General features: G+C 45.1%; 1 protein-coding gene across 1 annotated transcript in view; it reads left to right on the top strand.

Annotated features, from left to right (window-relative positions):
• usp43a (ubiquitin specific peptidase 43a) overlaps positions 1 to 23,955 on the top strand; it is an 83,110-nt gene that overhangs the window by 19,429 nt on the left and 39,726 nt on the right. The window contains exon 3 of the mRNA XM_031563793.2: positions 15,205 to 15,308. Within this exon, the coding sequence (XP_031419653.2) occupies positions 15,205 to 15,308 (104 nt within the window). The remainder of the gene's footprint in view (positions 1 to 15,204; positions 15,309 to 23,955) is intronic.

The following is a 23,955-nucleotide window of genomic DNA, read 5'->3' as shown; positions in this document are numbered from 1 at the left end:
CTTAAAACAATTGCAGCTGAAAATATAATTAGTCAAATAATAACCAATAGCTTCAGTAATTGAGGGGGGAAATAGGCCCAGAATTTTGTATTTAGTTTTTCAAATCAAGAGTAGACCTGATTTGACTTTGCATCCTTTCCTTCTGGCCTTGTCTAGTCCAAAGACATGCTGCCCACCAGCTTTCAAAGTACAATGGTGACACACTGGTTGCTTTGTATCAATTTTATCCCTGCCTGCTATTTTGTACTGTAGTTCACAAAAACACCCTGAAACAACTTCTGTATGTATGTATCTCACATACTCCCTCACTTTAAAAACCACCAGCCGCCACTGATTCTGAGGTAGTAGTTGTGTGATCCAGCGCTCATTTTGCCCAGCAGGCCAGCACACACTGGTGCAAACCTCTCAACATTCAAGGCCTGTGCACCTAGTGTGTGTGTGTGTGTGTGTGTGTGTGTGTGTGAGAGAGTGTGTGTGAGTGTGTGTGAGAGAGAGAGTGTGGAGGGGAGTATGGAAGTGTGAATAACTAAACAGCTTTCTACCAGAGAGGGTAGGAAGAGGAGGATGGAACTTCAATATCGGAATAGCACTCGGCAGGCAGGAACATTAGACCACGGATCAATTGTCCTGAGATGGCAGAATTGCCTTCCACAAGCACTCACCTCCTCCTCCTCGGTCCCCCACTGTACCTATTGCCACGCTCTGAGCGGACTCTTCTACATCCCCATTAAAGCCCCAGGCAGCCTGACCACGGCAGCTGTGTGTCTCCTGTATCTCCCAGAGGGGTCTTCCATCATACTGTGCCATAACTTAAAGACTAGGCAACATTGGGTACTCAGAGTGTACCTCGCGGACCCTTTTGTTGAAGAGGCACTCTTCGCCCTTTTATTTATTTATTTATTTATCTATCTATCTATCTATCCATCCATCTATCGGTGTGTCTAGCTGTCTGTCTGTCTGTCTGTCAAAAGTTCACTTGAACTTTCTTCGCCCTTTTATTGAAATTGATCCATCGTTTTTTTTTTTTTACTGTGGTCCTTTGGTAATGTGTAAGCAGTACATAATCTACTAATACTATCTATCTATCTGTCTATCTATCTGTCTGTCTATTTGTCAAAAGTTAATTTTCGCACATTCAATCAATTCAGCCTCTTCCATTTCCCATAGATTAGATGTTCTTGCCTTACCCCTGGATGTGTATACCGTTCCCTTCCCCACCCCAGTGCCAGTGCCAGTGCCAGGGGTCTCTGAGCTCATGTCATGGCCCAGTAATAGTATCCCACATCCTTAGATTCTGCTGAGCCCCCAGGTAGCAGGTATTGCATCGATACCTCACCCAGACAGGCAACATGCTCCCGCACCACCATTTAAAAGCCTCTAATGGATTTCACTCCGGCTTGAAATATTTAACACTTTTCAAAAGAAACATTTGATTAAAACAATGAATATTTCAGAGAAAAGCCATAAATAGAATACTTCAGGCATCCAAACTTCAGCACAGGAGAGGAGAAGAGAGGAGAGGAGAGGAGGAAGGCCGTGTTAGACGTGTGGAGGTGTCACTGGATTGTGTGAGGGGAAAGAGACAGAAACGGAGAGACATCAATGAAAACTTTCACCCCTGCAGTAGAAATTCATGAGTCCTGGTGGAAAAGATGGTAACACTTTCATCCCCAGTCTCTCCCCCATGCCAAGGAACAGCAACACCAGAGGAGTCTCTTCTGAAAGGTCTTTCTGTCTTCGGCTCCTGCATATGTGCAGTTCATTTTCATTTTAGTCTAAAAACGATGATGAGCAGTCTGGCCGGATTGGCCTTCGTAGTCTTGTTTATCACACGGATGTCTTTTAATTGTAATTTGTTTCACATTCAAAGAAATGTCACTAAAAAACTGTCTCTGACATGTCTTTATTTCAATCCCCTAAAACTGTCCTCTGTACTCAAGTAACATGGGACAGCACGATCGTTTGGTGTAATACATATTTTTATTTACACAAATCTCTAGTAAGCCCAGGATTTATGGCAGTCCCCCTCGGATTGGAGGTAATATTATCTGTATTCTAAGGGATAACCATACCCCCCCACCCCCCCTCCCCTTACAGGAGATGCTTCAGAGACTCTCCCTGTCTAGGCCTGCCTGTAATATCCGTTAAATTACTGAGACTCTCCCTGTCTAGGCCTGCCTGTAATCTCCGCTAGATGACTGAGTCGGTGGGGTGCAGTAATTAGAGCATAGGCACCCTGGACTGCAGCCGTCCAAGGTTCACCTTCACTACCCTTGGGGGTGGGGGCAAAAAGACGGAGTTCGCCCAGACCAGTAGTGGGTTCTTAATTCTGGAAGCTAAATGCACCATCTCCCCAATTTGAGACAGAAATGGAAAGCCTAAAGGCAGCTGTGTTACCAGGATATCACACTGTATTTTACACGGCACCTTGTATCTAAGTTGATGCAGTCCAATGTGGCCAATTGTGCTGCTCAGCAACCATAGACGAAAACAATGAAGCCAGTCAGTTTTGATAGACAAAACAAATCTTGCAATCGTGGAGTTTACGTCTTGGCCTTCAATGATGATTTTTTCTTATTTATTTATTTGTTTATTTATTGTGGCAGGAAAAACATTAGGCATGCTGTTAATATTTTGAGATAATAGAGCCACATAAAGCATGACTTATTATTGAAGACAATGCATAACCCAACCCTATACTCAAGTAACTGCCTACAATTAAACAAGATTACTAATTACAATTAATTAGAAATACAGTATTATAAATATTGCACCAGCAGTTACGTCTTCAGTACAGTTTGAAGCCTCCTCCCCAAGCTACGCACAGACAGCTGGAGCTGGAGAGCTGGAGGCTTCTAAGCACCAAGGAGACCGAGGGGTGTTTACTTTAATGGAGGTAATATCTACTTTAGATGGAATCCCAAAGAAGTTGTGCTTTACAATCAATTTAGTCAAAAATGGTCATAACACAACTAAACCAGATTTCGATTAATTCGATTACATTGTTTCTCCGTAGACACTGAGGCTGAGGCTTAGAAGGGCGGAGCTTGCCCTCATGTTTTACGGCGAATGAACCTGTTTTCACCGATGACTGTGAACACATCTTTTACTGTCACTGCTTTCTGCAAACAGCCCGCTCTCCCTCTGCTTCCAGCAACATGACCTCATGTCTCTTTAACAGAAATGATGTTATTCAAATGTGTGGTTTGATTGGAAAGAGCAGTTCAGTCTGTCTAAAGAACAGTCGTGTTATCTCTGTTTCCTTGTTCCTGTAATCTGGTAGCTCCTCGTACAGCGTTGGTACGTTTCCCATATCGTCATTAGCATTTTCAAGTGCATTTCTCCAGACAATTTGTTCAAAACCAACACCACACTACGGATTACTTGCCAAAGATTCGTTTAGTTTATCTCTCTAAAGAAAATAATGTCAGTGTGACCAAAATGCATGTTCCTTTTGTCAGGGTTTGTCCCCACGACAGTCAAAATACTTAATCATGTTGTCAATATAAAATGATGTCCTGGAATTGTACTCCTTATTTCCAAATTTGCTGTTAAATGTTTCTCTTTCACTCAGGGTACATTTATCACCATATCAGATTATTCCATGTCTCCTACTAACTGAATATGACTTTCTAGTGAGTTGAATGACCAAACCATTCCCTAATGAGAACGTTTATATTGACCCGAGTGACCACATACAGTATGTAATTTGTTTCTTACAAAACCCCTCCCATTCTCATGAACGAGATCCCTGTGGAATGGTGTTAAGGAAGGTACGATCTATAATCTATATAATCTAACAGTGTTTCCCCTAGGTTTACAGCTTTGGGGGGGGGGGCCCTAATATAACAGGGGGGCCCCCCCTAATATAACGGGGAAACATAGGGGAAACACTGATCTAAATTAAGTTCTATAAAGCCCAATGGTGAATATATGACTGAACACATTGTTTCCTGATATAGTGTCAATCTGTTACTAGATTTCCCCTCATGCTAGCCTGGCACGTCCACTGGCTGGGTTGGAGGCCTACAAGGATTTATACTCATGTTCGGCCTTGTAACAAATGGAATAAATCCTCATCAATCACATGTTAACAATCGAAGGTTTGATTGACAAGCAATTTAGCAGACATTCAAAACATTCTGAAACTGATGAAGCATGTGGCTGACACATAGTGGTAAACGGTTTAACCCATTTGCATGTCATGACTTACAATAAAAGACTAAGCAGCGGACGATTCTACATACCCCTTTGCATGAATGGGCAGGAGCATTTGAGAAATTGCTGTTATGATGTGCACTAGTGACTTGATGATATGGAGGTGGAACAAACCGTTTTGAGAATTTTAATTCTGATCTGAGAAATGTACCAAAGCAAGCGACTGACAAAGAGTGTGACACCAGTGATTGTGAGACTGCGTGGCAATTATGGAGGGGAGATCCTTAGCTTGGTTACAACAGCTAGAGTTTTTTTTTTACAAAGACTGACCCGGTGCTGTTTGTGATGTCCACCATCACACACACACACACACACAAACACAAACACACACACACGTACACATACACGCCCTCCGCATTGTCAATTGTCCCACAAAAGGCCAACAGCTTCCTGGCTATCAAAGGCTGTCTAACTGGAATTACTACTAAAAGGTTTTAACCCCCTAGTGTCATAGAGAAAGGACAGGATGAAAAGATGAAGATAGCCAGAGGGTCTTAAACTGACGCCGTCCTCTGTGTGAAGTGTTTGTTTTGGGGTATGGGAGTAATGGGCACGGAATGCCAGTTCCTTTCTGTATGGCCAGTGGGGAGTAGGCAGAGAATGATATTACTGTGGCAAACAATCTCCACCCTAGCCTCACCGTGAGCGTCAGAGGAACATGAGACCAGCTCCTTTGATTACAATCGATCCCCCCCCCCTCTTTCCTTCATTCTGGGTCCCCCCCCTCCTACTCCAGACCAGGCTAATTTATTTCTCAAATGAATATTTGACTCCAAATAAACATCGGCAGCCAGTGAAATGGAATGCTCCCCTCCTCCATCTCTCTGCTGCCAAGTCCGATCTGTGGCATCGCTGGCTGCCAGCAGCGCTGGTCTGTGGCGGGCCATTTCCTCTCCTCGCATCGCATCGCTCCGGCCACCATTGCCATAGAAACGGGGCACAGACTTTCTTTTTTTTTTGCCCTCTGCCGTGGCAGTGACGGCTCGTACATGCACCTTCCAGAATGGTGAAAAAGGCCAGCGTGGGACAACAGTGTGAGACACGGGGTCTCTCTCTTGAGGCTTGAGGAGTTCTAGAAGACAATGTGGGTGTTCAAACCAAGACAGAGAGATGAGTGAGAGGGAACGCATCACGCTGTCCAAACAGAGCAGAAACCAAAACAAAACGAGTTACATCACTCGAGAACGTCACAAAGCTTCCCTTGATCCCAGGCTCCTTTTGTGTGTGTGAGTGTGACGTGAGAGGGGGGGACACACACACAGCAGTGGAAGGGACTGGCTGGTCTCCACACACATATAGGAGGTGGCGCTGTCGCCGAGACAAAGACAGAGAGAGGGCTGTCAGAGAAGAATGCCCCGGGGCTACCACCCGCCCCCTCCAACCTACCCAGTCACCCCTGACCGATGTGATACTGTAAGCCTGCGCTGAATGGGCTGCATTAGCAGTCGCTATCCGCCACTGAAAGGATCGGGGTGAGTCAGCCGGTTTACTGCAGGGCTAGCGTTTCAACTCTTCCCCTCCCCTCCCCCTCCCCCTCCCCCCTCCATCCCTCCATCCCTCCGTTCCTCCATCCCTCCATCCCTCCGTTCCTGCTGACCTGCCTTTCCTTTCACTTCCAGGCACGGCCGTGTCAAGCCTGTTGATTTCTTCCACCGCCCGGGTAGCAAAACAGAGAAGTAGACATGAAACCAGTTCATTAGCAGAAGAACTGTGCAGGCTGCTGGGGGGGGGGGAGAAGAAACGGGGCAGCTAGCTCACATATCATCGGTAAGCACTCTCAAAAGTGCACGGAGTCTTGAGGTCACCCCATTTGAATACCCCCTAAGCCTTTTCAGTAATGCAACCCTGAAGGGCTCGTAACTCTCCCGCTGTACTCTGGATAATGCCCCTGCTCTTCTCTGAACTGCAGTGTCCTCTCTGTTGATGCTGCCCCTTTCTTGTCTGTGCATGTGGGGGGGGGGGGGGGAATGATACGCATATAAAACGGAGGCTCACGGTGATGAAAATAATCTGGTATCTGCCGTGCTTTTTCATTCTTTCTGCCAGCTCACCCTTCTGCTGAACTTTGGTAACAATCCTGCTTTGTTTTTTTTTTTACCACTACGACAGCATGATTTAATTAAGTTGTGTAAACACGTCGATATTAAAATTCAGCAGAGAAAAATGGCAGATTCTAATATACATTTGCCAGTTGTTCGTGCTTGCGAGTTATAGGCCAAGGATACCTACAAACCCCTGAGGTATTGGACAGATATCACATTAAATAATTTGAAATGATTTCACCATTCTTTTGTTTATCTTTGATCCGATCGCTTCTCTTTGGTTTCTAGTTCATACCATCACGAGGATATATTGTGTGTGATAGAAGTCAGAGGGGCTGGAAAAAAAAGATTTTGTTTTAGATAGTGGTGGCACAATAAGTCTACTGTGTGTAGATCACATCTAACCCACTGCAGCTACATGGCTACCCTTCCTCAGAGAGAGGTCTGCTGATCGCCCACTGGAGACCGGGGCTAATTACACCTGGATATACTAGTTACCGTAGAGGTAGAGGCATAACCAGAGGTGAATTTTAAAAGCATAAAGATCAGCAAGGTTTTTATACAGAGCAAAGTTACTCACAATGGAGAAACTACTCAGGCTATTTTCTATCATAATTCACCAGTGTAGCCATGATGTGTGTTGCATCCTGAGGGCATTATTTTACGAAGACCTTCTTAAATATATGAACAAATGTTACAGCTAGGAGTAAGTTTGACTCATTTTCCCCTTTGCGAGACCATAATGACAGCCGAACTTAATGAAACACTGGTTACTGAGCACTCAGGCAAGTCATCTGGGTTTGGTGAAAAGGGCACAATATGCCCAGGTGCTCCAAGTACTCCCCCAGAGGCTGCAGTTTGCAGTATGTGAAGTCATTTAGCACACTTTTATTCAAAGCACCTCACAGTAAAGTGGGGGGGTATACATTTAATTAGCACTAGCGCTCTCTGCCAAGCTAATGAACTCATTAATGACAAATGATGAACTAACATACCGCCCAACTAGGGCTGAACGATTTGGGAAAATAATCTAATTGCGATTTTTTACCAAAATATTGCGATTGCGATTTAATATGCGATTTTTTTTTTTTTTTTATCCTCTTTTTTTCCCAACAAAACGTGATGAATGATTTAAATATGACCAACACAATATTAGATACATTTAGTGTAAAATATTCTTTCCCACATTTTACATTTTTATTTAACTGCTCATTACAGAAACAAGAACAACAAATCGGTGGCTTTGCCACTGTGCATTTAAGTAATTTTAAAAAAGTCATTTTAAGTATAAACACTAGGCATGCACTTTTTAAACACTGTGTGCAAAATGTACCATCTTAAAAAAAAAAAAAAAAAAATTAAATTTTTTTTTTTTTTTTTTTTTTTTTTTAGACCACGTTTTTTAATCGCGAACGTTGCGGTTAGAAAATCGCGTTCTATCATATCGCGATTAAATCGCAAATGCAATTAATCGTTCAGCCCTACGCCCAACGCGCTACCTACCTGTGATTATTTGAAACCCTCTATGAAACTCTCATGGTTGTGGTTTGGCCTTCAGGATCCTTCTTTTTCAAAATACGAAACAAACATGTTATTGATCATCATGGGCAACTGCAGCCAGACGCTTAAAAGATGTTTAATAATAAAATAATAAAAATGGAATATTCAGTAAATTTTCAGTTGAGCACAACCTTTCCCCCCCCCATCAAGTCGAGCAGCTTGGCTGTAAGCAATTCCAGACGTATGATTGAGGCGCGAGCCATAGCTGCAGACCCAAGGCGGCCTGCGAACAGCCTGTCAGAGTTTTATAGGTCAGTGTTAAGCATATGGTGGAACAGTGGCCCCGTGTGTCACCGCGGACGTGCACACCGACGCGGAGCTTCCAGGGCTCTGGCAGGGCGATGTTCGCTCAGCTCCCCCCGCCGTCGAGGCGCTATTTCTGGAGACTCACTGCAGGCCGTGAGCTGGCACTGGACAGAGGGTCTTTAAGAGGGACATGGTGTTCCAGTGTTAAGATTTGCTGAGCCAGAGCTATAAAGGACTATGATGGATTGGCAAGAGTCTTTGCCTTTTATAGGCTATCATTTGTAGTTGTTGTTAAACAGCCTCTTTACTCTCTCTGTGTGACAGGATATGGCGCTGTCTCTCAACATTATTGTTGTTGATACTTTGCTTTAAGCAGCCATGATTGTCAGTACTGTTTGAAAGTCAGTGATAATGATCAGTGATTCCTGTTAGGACAGATAGAGTAAGCACAGCATATCCCTCAGTGTCAATTGGACTTTCCAAAGGGTTTAATGCAGAAAGAGAACTGTCCCAATCCAATCTGAGAATATTGAGTCCACACCCAGAAACCCTTAGTTGTCTGGCCCAGCCCAGCCCAGCCCAGGCCTGGTGACTCTGGTGTATCATCTAAGCATTGCGCAAATGGATGTTCTCTTTTGTTGAGGCCCGACCTCCGCTGGCGGGGTGTGTCCTTGAGTCGTGCCATCCTCTGAAAGGGGATGTTCTGATACCCAATACCCAGGAGTCCCTGAGAGGGCCCCGCTAGTTCCTTTTGTTGCTGATCATGCTGATATGGATCTGTTTGACCTCTCGCGGTGTTTGTGCCCGTAGCCAGGGCTGGCTGGAGAGGTGAGCAGGAGCATATATTTCAAAGGCGGTAACTCACTCTGATAATACTGCCTGAGATCAACCTTTGGGGGATCTGAGGACAGAGACACCAGTGTATTGTCTCTTCCATACAGCCATACTGTGATCACAATCAAATGAGGAGTATACTTATACTCATGTATACTGCATTATTTTTACATCACTTTATTATTCAATTCATTATCTTATTCAATTCATCCCCACACAAATACTATATATTTTCACAGTTCACTAGATAAAGATGCCAAAGAAAACAAATGTAATTGCATCATCATGCCTCATGGAACCGGACAGAAGTAAGGTCTGTTTACGGTGTGTGTGTGTGTGTGTGTGTGTGTGGAATCCTTGACTGCGTGCCCATATTTATGTTATCTAACCCACGGCAGGCTTGGCATCAGTGCCTGGAGAGCATTTGGGGTGTTAATGCCCCCCGGGGGCACCAGGGTTTGGGTGTTAATGCCCCCCGGGGGCACCCGGGGACCTAAATGAAGCATCTTCTGGCTCTTCTGCATTTTTTGGATCTCACACAATGTGACAATTCAACAGCTTAGCAGCATTGCTTCTCATGTATCAGTATTCACATTATTCCTGCTAGCCACGTCTATTTTTGGCCACGACACGCTGACAATGGTACAGAAGAGAAGAGAAGAGAGAGAGAAAAAAAACAATCAGGCTGTATTCATTCTTCTCCAGGCTGCAGGGGGGGAGAGAAACGAGATGGAAACAGCCCAGTGCCTCATGCACTCAGTGAAGGCATCTGTTCTTTGTTCTAAGGTCCAGCTAAAGTGCCTTTTGACCTACTTATGAGAAGGTGCTTTTTTTCAAGAGTGCCGCCAAAAAACCCCCACTGTTATAGATCTGTTATGAATAGGGAAAGAGAGGTAAGTCTTCCTGAGCCAAGGCAGCTGGACTGTGCTGCCATTTTATATTACCCTCCCCACCAGCCTTACTGCCCATAAACCAGCTCTCTTTTTCACATGAGGCTGAAGGGAACATGGAGAACACGGCCGGGTCGCTAAGCACCGTCAGCTTTCTCAATGTGAATGTGCTCTTTGGCTCTTCTTCGCCTTACGGCTTCAGCATCAGTTTTTCTGCACTTCGACGTTCACCTCTACCTACCTGAGCACCAGACGAACCTTCATCATTAAAAGAGACGTATCAGAACTTGCTGAGGAGTGATCTGTGTCCAGATTGGGCTGGATGTAACGTTCTACCTCTTATTTTCAATGCCATTTCCCCCCCAAAACTAAACCCTCATCTGACAGTCCCTCATGATAGACTTTTTCATTTTAGCTCAGTGACTTTTCCCTCATGCCGTTGTGATAAATGTAGACTACAGTCCAGGGTAGCAGTGTGGAGCAAGCTCCCCCTTACTGTGGTAGTATAGGAGTCAACCGTTTATGTGCACAAGACATGAATTGATAATTGTTTTAATAAATAAAACACAGACATTAACACCTCCGCCCTGACAAATCCGAACGGCTAATGGGACTCAGATGAGAACTGAACTGTGCTGTTGCATTATAATGGAGTCTTGATTTGAAAGCCTTCTGAGCTACACCACTCACTTTCTCAGCTGGAAATCAACCTTTATTTCACTTCTTTACTTCCACCCTCACCCGCTGCTAATAGCTATAGCATTCTGCATTAATCCTCAGCCAATGTCGGAGTGGTATTTCAGTGTTTAATCTTTCATTGTTTAAGTACAGTTAGAAACTGCTGGGTATGGGAATTCATTGGGTACATGAAAAAGAAAAACGTACTTGGCTCATGGAAATGACTTTTCCAGTTTAAAAGTATTGAGGAAAAAACTAATTTGTAAGTAGTCTGTGCACTTATTATTATGATCACCGCTGTCCGCAGGTGCTCATATAGTGTTTGTTGAAGATTCTCTTCTTCCTCTTCTTCTGACTTTTAGTCACTCTTTTCTGGTTGTTGATATCATAGACACTTAGACTTCACCAATCCACACACATACAACAAACCTTTTAGTCTATTGTTGCCTGAAAGGTAATCATTCAAGATAATATTTAAATATCTTTATTTCACTTAATTCTCGCTCATTCTCTTCATTTATGTGGCAGTCATATTACATACTGCATAGCAGTAGTTGTTCCATCATCTCAGTGATGAGGAATCTACAATTTGAACTATATCTCTCGTTATTTTGTAACTGTTCTGTAGAGCTAATTCGTATCTTCAAAAATAGAAACACACGCCCGTCTGACGAAATGAAGATGGAGATGAAATTGACAAAACCAATCACCACATACTCATCTCCATTCTGCCTAAACTGATAAGAATTGGCATGTTGTTCAAGGCAGTCTATTGTATATCTGTCTGCTTTCTCTCAACACTTTTTTTTATCAAACTTTTGACTAAGTGTTCAGAGTTTTGCTGTCTGCCTACATCTATCATTTAGGAAATAAAGCACACATCTTGTATGGCCAAGCGGTAATGGACTTTCTTGACCCCCTCAAGCATGAAGTGCCATATGAGAGTATGATGGAAAACCAGTAAAAATAGCTTTGGGAATCCAGGTCACACAACGTGAAAGAGACATGGAGAACTCCATCTTTGGCATTTGAACTTCTCACATCCATAAATGTTTTATAAATATTGGTTACTTTGCACATCAAAAGCCTTGGGATTTACTATCAGAGGCTGCGCTGAATGGAAGCCACCGAGGTACTATAAAGGTGCCGAACTTCTGGTTTAGTGTGAAGGTTTTGCAGTGCATTGTAATCTTGTCCACTCAAGCAGACACAGTTAGCTTCAGGCTGAGTTGTTTTAAAGTACACAGTAATTGAAAACACACAGACACACACACTCACACACTCACACACTCGCACACACTCACACACACACACACTCACACACACACTCGCACACACACTCACACACACACACACACACTCACACACACACACTCACACACACACACACACACACACACACACACTCACACACTCACAGACACACACACACACGCCAAATGAAGATACGTGTTATACGCCTGCTTTAATCTCTAATGACTGTGTGACGGTCGTGGTGCGACCGCACATGAACTGTACACTCCGGCCCCATGTTTGCAGCCAGTAGCGCACCCAAACAGACATGGTTTGCACACACACGCACACACAAACACTCATACAACTGATTACCTCGGGTCCTTGTCAATTACTCTGCTAATTGCCTAGGCTGGCAGGAGGGACACCTGGAATGGTCTGGGCCAGACCACTTTGATAAAGTGTCTTATATACTTAGAAAGTGCTTATTTTATTACCTAGTTATTTCTTTGTTGTTTAGAACACTGAGGAGTACTATGTTTATGTTTGAGGGTCTGTCTTGTCATTGTGTATTGTTTGTTTTGTTGTGTCTACCCCTGTGTTTAGAAATGGTGCTGGCCGCCAGGTATATATGTTCATTGCTCTGTCTGGTTGGGTTAGCTAGTCTTGTCAGGTATGTGTTGCTATGTAGACTGTTTTACTGCTGATTGTTGTCCTCTACCCCATTTAGAGGCTTAGCAGGTTCTGGGTACTTTTACTGCTGATTGTTGTCCTCTACCCCATTTAGAGGCTTAGCAGATTCTGTTATGTTTTTAGACTGCTGAATGTTGTCCTCTGCAGATAGAGGCTTAGCAGGTGATATATTTATGGAGACTGTTGCTTTTTGACCTCTGCTAATTCAGAGGCTTAGTAGTCCTCCAGGATATTGGAAGCATTAATAAACATATATTGTTAAACCCTCACTCTGTCTCTGAGCTTTCGGGCCAAACCCACATTTTTGGCGGCAACCGAGGCTCGGTCCGTCACAGACTGCAATAAACCTCTCAGTACTGGACACAAGTCAGGCTGAGGCCATACACTTATTGTTGGGCTGGAAATGATACACTATTCAGTTATGTTACAGGGACCGGCAGTTTGGAGAGCGGGGATGAATAAGGGAAAGAGCTAGAGAAGGAGACAGACAGACAGACAGTCAGACAGTCAGACAGTCAGACAGACTCAACTCTCTGGGCACTCAGCTCAGGTCCCTAGATGATGATGAATCCACTTTCAATTTGAAAATCTCTCACTGGGACTCCAAACTATCCACAGCAATTTAAGAGGGAAACACTCTTAAGTGGCGCTGCAGGGTAGGGTATCTCAAATGGCAGCCGAAGCCACCTACACACACATCGCTTCCTCTGCCAGAAAGGACTGATATGTTGTCCTCAAGCTAGCAGTGCTGTTGGTGTTGCTTGGTGTCTGCTGGGAAATTACAAAAAAAAGTCAGCTCGAAGAAGTCATTCCGACGACCCTGCCAAGCCTGCGCTCAGCTCTGTTTTCCCTGAGAGGAATCATATTCACATACTGTATGCAGAGAGAGTCTGTGTGTTTTGGGTCTATTTCTGTCTGGATGTGTCTTTAGCATATGATTGAGACGCTACATGTCCTCTGGCCCCGGCAGCTAGATAGTGAGATGAAGATAAACAGGCTTTCAAGTCTCTCTCCATACATTAGATGTTTCTCAGGCCCAAGACCGTGTTATTACTGAGGAAGGTAAATAGATACAGTGGCGCTGCATCATGTTGCACGCCCACTATTGATGCCAGGCATGAAATACGGAGCAGGCAAAGGGCAGAATCGTGGCACCTCAGTGAACAGCCAAAAAAAAGTCACTGCAAGGAAAAAGATGTAAAGGCAGTTGGCATATCTATCACATCCATTGTATAATTTTGACAGTTTTCCATGTTTGACAAGGCTAGTGTGTCAGACTTCTCCGATTTGTATGGAGCTTTTCTCTACATCTGTTTGGCAGAGTGCATCAAACTCATTATATGCATTAATTCAGTTTTACTCTTAGAAGAGCAGATGTGTATTTCAGTACTCCAGTTAACCAAGAGCAATGCAGTATAATCTATTATCTGTGGTTTGATGAGGCATGTTAGCATCTGTTAGAGGCATGATCTGTTAACAAATGTCTTGTAATGGAGATAAAAAAAGAAACTAGGAGTTTTTCCTCACTTTCAGCTGGGTTCCTCTTTAGTCCACTTCCTGGTAGTGTGTTGGTCACAGTGAATCAATCTCATTTGAACATTTTGAAGAGTTCTGCTGACAGTTTGTCTTTTGTGTCTGTCTTCTTTGGACCAGTGTGGTAATATAGATTTCAAAGACAGACAGAGCAGGGGATAACTTTCTCCCTAAGATAACACTACAGGCTCTTTTGAAGAACCTCAAGGATACCACATCCTCATCAGTTCATCAGGAGAACCATTTCCTTTTTCAGCTCATATGCATGACTTCAATTACACAGTTCCCAGCTGTTTGAAAAGAATGAAACAATAGTTGACTTTATTAATTCTGTCTTTGAAGATTTGAGATGATTTCATTCTTTTAGCCTGATAGAATCCTTGTTGAGCACCTTATTAAGTCAAACCATCGTTCTCATGTGTACATTTCCCAGTTAGTTGATACAAGGTAAAACTCATATTCTCTGGGACCGTTATGTCTCTGTGATTTGTCCTTTCTTTGTGAAATCCTCTTTTTGTCCATGGGCCTTGTTTGTATGTCGACCTGCCTGCCCTTTTTGGATAAAGCTTTTTCAAAGGCTTTTATTAAAGCTCTCAAAAAGCATGATGATGAGGTTTCTTGTGTAACAGCTATATTATTTAACAATTATGTTCCATATAGGTCTCTATTTCTGAAGGATATCATTTGGATATTGTCTAATTGTTGGGTTTTCTTTCAATCTTTGCTCCCCCGTCCCTCCGGGACTGCATTAAGAGCACCATTGTGCAGCCCTGTACAAAGAGAGTTATACCTCGACTGGCTTATTTTTTGGGCAATAACCAGTCAGGTGTGTTCATGCAATCCCCTTCTCTCTCTCTTCTCTCTCTTTTTTTTTATCTCTTCCTCCACCAAGAGAAGTAATAACTACTTGGGAAAATTGGGTATATGAGACGTCAATTACACTGCGGAATAAGAATAATGAGTAGGAATGACTCTATTCTGTGTTGAACAGAGGTCCCCACACCTGGCAGCACAACAAACAATTATCTGTAGTTCCATTGCTATTACGTGTCTGAAGCTTAATGGAAATACTGTGTTTTTCAGCACAGGACATCATTGTCTGGGCACATTTACTTATCTGGAAAGCTGAGAAAATAATACACCTAACCTGGCAATTTCCCACATTTTATTGCAGGTTTTGGCTTTGTCCCTGCACTCGAACTCAGCATGTCTAGCAAAGGTTATTATTTCTTTTTGATCTGTAATTCTATATGACTGTTCTGTGTTCCCTTAAACAGGTTCAGGCGGGAGCAGAGACCATCGCTCCAGCTGGTCCAGTGAACACTCAGCAGCCAGGGACACGCTACAGCTTCGTACAGGAACACTTCCAGGCCCAGTACAGGTAAGAAACACAGCCCATCACCACTTGTGTACATAACTCTGGTCTGGAATGGATTCTGGGTATTTAGCATCAGCGTGGCTGAAAGGTGCTGTTGTCATGGCAACAGAATGTCAGCGGCTAAGCGAAGTGGCATGTATTTAAATCAGAGGCATCTCATTTAAATGGACGGCTTTGTCTCACGGAGGCAGCGTACTCTTACGATTTGAGTTGTTTGGGCTCATAAGTAAGAGTCCAGTTGGATAGCAGCAGATTTGAGACTCATTACTCTGAGTAACAAACCCAAAAAAAAACTCCGGACAGGTAAATGTTTTTGCTCTCCTTGGTATGTTTAAAATCTGTTGCCCTGAAAACTGGGTCAGCATTTTGTGAGCATTTCTCCTGTTCATCTCAGTTCTAATCCTCCTCCTCCTCAGAGACAGAAACACGTCCCATACGGCTGAAAGAGGATCCTCCTCCAGTGTTTATCTCAGAGACAGAAACATGTCCCATGCGGCTGGAAGAAGCTATACGTTCTAGTAACTATCAGCAGGATTGTCTGCTTTAGCGCCTTCTGCACTCCGCCCTGTTTTTTCACTATGGTCGACCTGTACAGTGTATCAGTCGGCCCAGGCGTAACTAGTCAGCCACCAGTTGGTCGCAACCCAGGAGGCAGCTTGGAGGAGCTACAGGGGGAGGAGATGGACATAGGCACACAAGGGAACTGAAACACATTGCACAATCATCAGCCAAGTCTAGCATCTGTCTAAGATATCAGTTGTTGTTTATAACTAAACTTTATTTAACAGTTACTAGTTCTGTTTCGAACTCTCCACTGTTGTCAACAAGGAAGTCACATTCCTGATATTTGACACCCCGTGTCGAAACAAAACATCTAAATGAAACAGATACGATCGTCTCTTCTCACGATTTGCTGTTGTGATAAAGTGACATTCAGTCACATATCTCATCCTACTATGTTGACAGTGATTTTCTACAGGGTTAACCTGTTTATTTAATGATTCTCAAAACACTTGTCATATAATGAGTCGAGTGCTCTTCCAGGGCGGGGTAATATCAGGAGTTTGTGATGACAGTTTAGAGTAAGAAGCAAACTCCTTGAAGCCTGCTCCGAATGAATGCACATACTATAGACTATCTTGAATGTCCAGTGACATATTAATACTCCATCATTTGAGTATGGCCCCTGACAGAGTTCAACATGGTCTTTTGTGTATGAGGTGGAGTTGATTTTCTGTTCTAAAGGCCTTTTTGTACGCTTTCAGTTTGAAAGGCTGCATTAGCACACTAGACAGGTGAGTAATTAGTAATTACCTGACTGTAAAATCAATAGCAACCAGCAGGACCCTTAATCATCCTCTCCTCTCAGACAAATAAGCACACCTCCTGATATAGTCTGCTCTGCATTAGGTGCAAATTGTATAATTGCTCAGGCCTTGATAAAAAAAAAAACCTTAAAAAGCCTTTTGACATTCTGCGAGCGTAGTCTGCCTAAAAGAGTAATAAATTGAACAATGGAGTGAGTCTCCCATTTGGTCCTGATGTGAGTGTCTCTCGAGGATACTACTCTTCAAAATGATGAAAGAACTGTGGCCAGTCCTACAGTGGTACTATGAGGCTTCCTTAAGAGACTGTAGTTTGCATATGATTCAGCCTGTTCAACTTAAAATGAAGTGCTAATGATGTAGTCATAAAACCACATTCATCAAGGTGATTTTCCAGGTAATCTCATGCCTGGCTAGGTGCCATGTTACGTTTTTTAATCCTGATTTTTTCACAAGGTGACTTTGGGTTTTCGGTCTGATCCCTTCGTCCCTTTTGGTCTGATCTTGTCCCACCACATCTTGACGAGACTCCCCATCTCAATGTGTGAGACTGCCACCGCATCTCTGGAAGTTTCCCGAGGCAGAGACGAAGTGTGTGTGTGCGCAGGCAGGCAGGTAGGTAGGTACGTCCCCCCAGGCGCACAGGCGTGTCTGACAGCTCGGGCGCGGCGTGCGAACACGTGCCGCCTCCCTCCCTGGAGCAGATGTCCCCCAGACTCCGAGCCGCGCGAGAGGAAGCACGCACCACGGGAGGGCGGATTGTTGACGGCGCTTTCACAAGTGCCGCTGCTGTCTAATTACCGCTCTTTTCGCATAAGTACACGTCTGCCGAATCACAAGGAATCAGCTTGTTCTACTGTAAAGTGATTCTAACACTTGGTCCTCTTTGTTTTTTCCTCCTTGTCATTTCCTCTCTTGTTTTCTCTGCTGAACAGCTGAACTGTCGGAAGGAGCAGCAGCTGCCTGTAATTGCCGTCCTTATGCCAACACATGTACTGTACTTACTTCTTAGACTAATAGGCTACACGCAGCACAGCCAAGCACTTTCTGGAGCGCGGGCTGCCTGTTTGAGATTCACTGATTGTTGGAGGGTGACTCCTCTCTCTCTTCTCTCCTCTCTTCTACCCCATCTTTCTTCTACGGTTGTGAAGATGAAAGTGTAGACCATGCCTACTCCTCTGAGTAGATAAGGAAGGACTGTCAGCTTGGATATCATGCTGCTTCTCCATGTTTGCATCTAGTCCCAGCAATCAGACTCTCAGCTTGTCAAACATTCATCACATTCACAGATATGTTCTTTGTCCCAAAGAGTGACTCTTTCCAAAACACGCTAATCTGATTATTGCCACCCCTACAGACATTATTCTCTGTTGGGTGAGCAATCCTGTACTGTAGACTGGTATTTACAGCTAACAGCCCATGAAGACAGGTTCAGCCTGATTGAAAAAAACTCATAAAAGGAATTTGCATCTATGCTCTCTCTGTGTTCAATATTCTTCTTGGAATCTTTCTCTAATTATAGAGCGGCATACAAGGACTCACTTTCTTTGTCTTTATTTCTCTTTCTCTTGGTCTGTTTCTTCCTCTCTTTCTGCACTTGTTCTTTTTATATCTTTCCTAGACTCCCTCTGGCTGGTTGGCTGGCTGTGTTGTCTGCTTTGAATAATTGTTAGCGATTAAAGACAAACAGTCTTAGCTTCTTTTTTTTTCTCTGCGCAATAGAGATAAACCATGTGCGGTTGTTTGTGTGGATTGTATTTCTTTAATTTTGGATGCAGGGACTGGAAGAATAACCTATTTCACTTGTCTGCTGAAAAGATTATGCAGAAGTTGTTCAAACTCCAGAGGTATGTCATAGTTTTCTGTAACCAGATTTGTTTTGTGTGTGTGTTGTGTTCCTCTCCTTGTTGAGAGTTTTCAGAGGTTGTGCTCACCCAGTTCAACTGCTACTGTCAAGGCCACACACGGTCCATAGTTCTCAAGTGCCATCTGTGTCCTGAGAGGAGGCCTGTTTAAGAGCGATCAGAGTATCAGGAGGAGTTTCACCGAGACACCACACCGTGTCGGGTTGGTGCGCCCTGTGCCCTGGGCTTGCCCATTGTTTAAGTGCTGTCAGACCAAACCAGCCCTTAAGTCATCACAATTGGTCATTGAAGGCCTGGTTGTTAATGCAGTGCTCTACTGTCTGTGTCCCAGACACAACACTGGCCGGGCTTGGCCTGGCCTAGGTGATTGTGACTCCCTTGCAGTAGATTGTTTTGTCTGGGGGCGACCTTTGTTATTTATGTCTCTGTGAAGATAATGATGCCCTGGTTTGAAGGACCCATGCTGGGATGGACAGCGGTGCCGCCTGGTCCTAGATGATAGCTAGACACTCTGCCAATCGGTTCCACCAACGGAACGCGTTGGACCGTGATTGCTCCGGTGCCGCGGCTGTCAAAGGGCCTTAGATCGAGAAGGGGGAACAGCCGTAATCACAGCCACAGAGGCTTCTGTGCATAATATCTCTCCACTCCAGATGGACCTCAGTAGAACCCAGGCACTCAGTAGAAACTTCCTCTTGGACCGATCCGAACGTACCACACGTAACATTTAAGCCATCTCTGTGGTGAGAGAATTGACATTTGCACACAGTTTAGCCTAGATAACAAGATAAACGATTGTGTACCACTAAAGAACCGGGGAGACGTCTAGACTAGAAGTACTTTGTCCTCCTTCATTTTTTTTTAGTTCAGTTTCGTTGTTGGCATATTCATGTGTCGTTGTTACCTTTTGAAGCCAGCTTAAGAGGCCCATATTAAAGTAACATGACAGGACTGCCTGCAAGATAACACAGATGCCTCCAATTAGCTTTGTAGTGCTTTGTTTGCGCTTCTCCTTGAGTCCATGAACATTCCCTGACAGACACACCACCGAGAAACACACACAATACTGGATGTCTCACAACACAGAAAAACACACACACTTCTGGATGTCTCACACCACAGAAAAACACACACACTTCAGGATGTCTCAGCCACTGCAGCAGAATGGAGGTCAGCCATCTTCTCAGGGTTTTGTCAGGCATTGCATTGAGAAATTGAAGGAGATAGGAGACCTGGTTAGAGCTCTCCTGTAATGTTCCCCTCAGTGTTGGTCCTTTGTCGGAGGTCCAGCCTTATCGTCGGACACACTCATGTGCAGTCATGCACCAAACGAAGATCCTGGTGAATGACAAGTGAAATTAGTGAGTCTTTTCTCACGCAACATTTCAACCAGTTAGAGAAGCGCAGAGGCAAGTGTGTCTGGTGACCTGTGAAACACGGTTAAATGTCTCTCAGGGCGCAACATGCCAACAGGGACCTCAGAACATGGGCAGCAGATTCAAGTTTGCTCACCGAGGACAGAGGTTTTTGAACCAGTTTTCGGTACAAAGTTGAAAGATGAAAGATGAATTGATTTATACTACCAGTTATACTGCAATAGTAATCTGTGATGCTAATGTAAATGAATAATATAGTTTCTCCATTGAAGATACTGTAGGCCCCATCTTCAATACATTCAGAGCACAAAGCACTGAACTTTAAATATGAAAGGGTTACACATGATGGTAGAAGTGCTGTACAGAGTTGACAGTACAATGTAGTTGTACTAATGTAATTAATGTAACCTACATGCACTAATACTATATTATATATATACAGTATATATATATATATATAAATATTTCTCTTTCAATATAATAAATGTGTTGAAAGAATTTAAATTAACTTTAGTACATTTCACTATGCTGGCAATGAATGCCGTGGTTCTGGTAGCTGTAAGTGTGATGGGGAACCCTTATGGTTCTGGTAGCTATAAGTGTGATGGGGAACCCTTATGGTTCTGGTAGCTGTAAGTGTGATGCGGAACCCTTATGGTTCTGGTAGCTGTAAGTGTGATGGGGAACCCTCATGGTTCTGGTAGTTGTAAGTGTGATGGGGAACCCTCATGGTTCTGGTAGCTGTAAGTGTGATGGGGAACCCTTATGGTTCTGGTAGCTGTAAGTGTGATGGGGAACCCTTATGGTTCTGGTAGCTGTAAGTGTGATGGGGAACCCTTATGGTTCTGGTAGCTGTAAGTGTGATGCGGAACCCTTGTGTCTGTTTGGCTCTGGGAGTCACTCACCCCACTACCTCTTCTGAATAACCCTCATCGTCTCAGACAGGTACACACCATTATGCAAGTTTCAAGTGAAATCTTATTGATTTAGTGTGAAGGTCTCAGTGTTAGAGGAGAGGGCAGGCCTCTGCTGCACTTTAATAGGACTTACTACTGGAAACTTCTGCATAAGCACTCAGCCCCTTCACTCTTCACTCTTCAGGGTTTTCCAAAACTGTCAGGTGAACAGATGAAATGAGACCTATACACACACACACACACACACACACACACACACACACACACACACACACACACACACACACACACACACACACACACACACACACACACACACACACCTCTGTCTCTCTCTCACACACACACACAATCTCTCTTACTCTCTCTCTCTCTCTCACACACACAAGCTCATACACACACGCACACACACACACACACACACACACACCTCTCTGTCTCTCTCTCACACACACACACAATCTCTCTTACTCTCTCTCTCTCTCTCACACACACAAGCTCACACACATACACACACACACACACACACACACACACACACACACACACACACACCTCTGTCTCTCTCTCACACACACACACAATCTCTCTTACTCTCTCTCTCTCTCTCACACACACAAGCTCACACACATACACACACGCACACACACACACACACACCTCTCTGTCTCTCTCACACACACACTCTCACAATCTCTCTTACTCTCTCTCTCTCTCACACACACAAGCACACGCACACACACACACACACAGACAGCCACTGGTGCGTTCTCACAGACATGAACCAGCCTTATCGTATGTGATGTAAGGTTCGAGACGGGTGTGAATGTTAACCGACAGGAGACTGGTAGAGAGGCAGGCCGTGTCTGTTCAGACTACTAATGTGCCCTCCTGGCACTGCCACCGCTCTCCATGGCTGTGATGATGATCCACTCCGGATGCAGCGCTGTCAACAACCCCACCTCTTAAAGCGATGTCTTTGTACGTGACGGCACATAGCGCTGGTTAAGCAACCATGAGCGAGCGCATCGGAGTGTGACGTGACTCAAATAGGCATTTTGAAGACGATTGCGAGTCTAGAAAACTGAATTCCGAGTCAAAAGAGAGAGAGAAAAGGAGAGAGAGAGAGAGAGAGAGAGAGAGAGAGAGAGACGTAGAGGAGTCTGTGTTTGAAATCCCTGATGTGTTGTTGAGTTTCCCCCCCCTCATGTTGAGTGATCTGACTAAACTGATGGCTTAACAGACAAAGAGTTTATTGCTCTGAGAATTCCTCGAAACGTTACGCATAAGCCACGCTAAAGGCTCTATACCCATGTGTGTTTATATGTCTGCTCTATGTGGACGAGTGCGAACGGATGGTCTGTTAGTCTACAGATTACCTATTGATTACAGTACTTCAGAGCGTAATGTAGTCTTGATTGCTTTCCATTGAATTCTGAACACTGTAGTTGGCAACATGTTAGTATTGGCACTTTCTCTGTGGCAGTTGGACTAAATCCTGCTGTGGTTTTCACCGCTGCTAACGCTCAGAGTCCCAGGTGAAGGCTAGTCCACCACTGCTAACGCTCAGAGTCCCAGGTGAAGGCAGCGCTAGTCCACCGCTGCTAACGCTCAGAGTCCCAGGTGAAGGCAGCGCTAGTCCACCGCTGCTAACGCTCAGAGTCCCAGGTGAAGGCAGCGCTAGTCCACCGCTGCTAACGCTCAGAGTCCCAGGTGAAGGCAGCGCTAGTCCACCGCTGCTAACGCTCAGAGTCCCAGGTGAAGGCAGCGCTAGTCCACCGCTGCTAACGCTCAGAGTCCCAGGTGAAGGCAGCGCTAGTCCACCGCTGCTAACGCTCAGGGTCCCAGGTGAAGGCAGCGCTAGTCCCTCCTCATGCTTACCCACCCCCCCCCCCCCCCCTTCCTCTGCTTACCCCCCCCCCCCCCCCCCCCCCCTCCTCTGCTTAGCCGTGACAGCATCCCGACTCTGTCTGGCCCGCTCAAGTCATCTGTTGTTTTTAATTTATTAGTCTGTCTTCCAAGGTCCTCTCCGCCTCCCAGGCCGTATGCCACGCTGCGCCGTGTGTGTCTGTGCCGTGTGTGTCAGCGGCGTGTGTGTCTGTGCCGTGTGTGTCAGCGGCGTGTCTGCGGCGGGGCTTCGGCATGAAGGTGAGGAGGCGGCGGCTGCCTGTTTGTCCGCGGCCCGGCGAGCTGGACTGGCAGGGGGTCACAGATGGCACTTGACAGAGCCTGGCTGTGGTGACAGCCTGATAAAGGGACCAGGGCAGCACATCCATCTCGCCCGCTCCCGCTCGCCCCACGGCTGAAGCACCAGCGCTGGCTGGGGGCCACCCTTGCGCTGACCTCTCTCTCCCCGTCTCTCCTCCTCCCATTCTGGCTGCCGCTGATTTTTCTTCTTCTTTTTTTTTGTGTCAATCTGCCAAACCAGACCCATGTGCTCTTCCAGATGCCTTTTCATTTCTCTTCTGCTTTTCTCACTTTCTCTCTCTCTCTTCTCTCTCTCTCTCTCTCTCTCTCTCTCTCTCTCTCTCTCTCTCTTTCACTCTCTCTCTCTCTCTCTCTTTCACTCTCTCCGTCACTGTCTCTCTCACTCTCTCTCTCCTACTTGTTTTCTGCCAACTTCTTCTTTCCTCCCCTCACTCCTCACTCCTGTTCCTGAGACCAGCTACTCAACACCTTTGCTCTGTTTACACTCATGTCTTCTCTCCCCTTCCCTCTCCTGTCCTCTCTCTCCTTCCCTCCATCTCTCCTCTCTGCATCCGTCCCCCTCCTGTCCTCAGTCCCACCCCCTGCCAGTGTGGTGCTGACGCTGGGCTCTTGGCTGTGTCTCCCCCATGCTGTTAAAGCCCCCTGTGTGGCTGTGGCTAAAGCCCCTGCTCATCCCCCACTGATCTCCTGTCCAGCCGCCCCGCTCCGACACGCAATCCCACCAGTTTAACTGCCCCCCCTGGCCCCTGATCCCCCTGGCCCCTGATCCGCCTGGCCCCTGATCCGCCTGGCCCTTGCCCTAATGACACTAATACTGAACCCTCCGGCCCCTGCAGATTAATGGCACTTACTCTTCAAGGCGCTGTGACATAAATGACAAATATTTGGCGATATGGGAAAGGAAATTGGGCAGGCCAAGCCCACTTATTAGTTTATTTTTAGACATGACTATTTCTCTT

Source organism: Clupea harengus, chromosome 26 (assembly GCF_900700415.2).
Source record: "Clupea harengus chromosome 26, Ch_v2.0.2, whole genome shotgun sequence".
Classification (NCBI taxonomy): domain Eukaryota; kingdom Metazoa; phylum Chordata; class Actinopteri; order Clupeiformes; family Clupeidae; genus Clupea; species Clupea harengus.
Note: the sequence above shows the minus strand (reverse complement) of the source record. Positions and strands in the feature narration are given on the sequence as shown.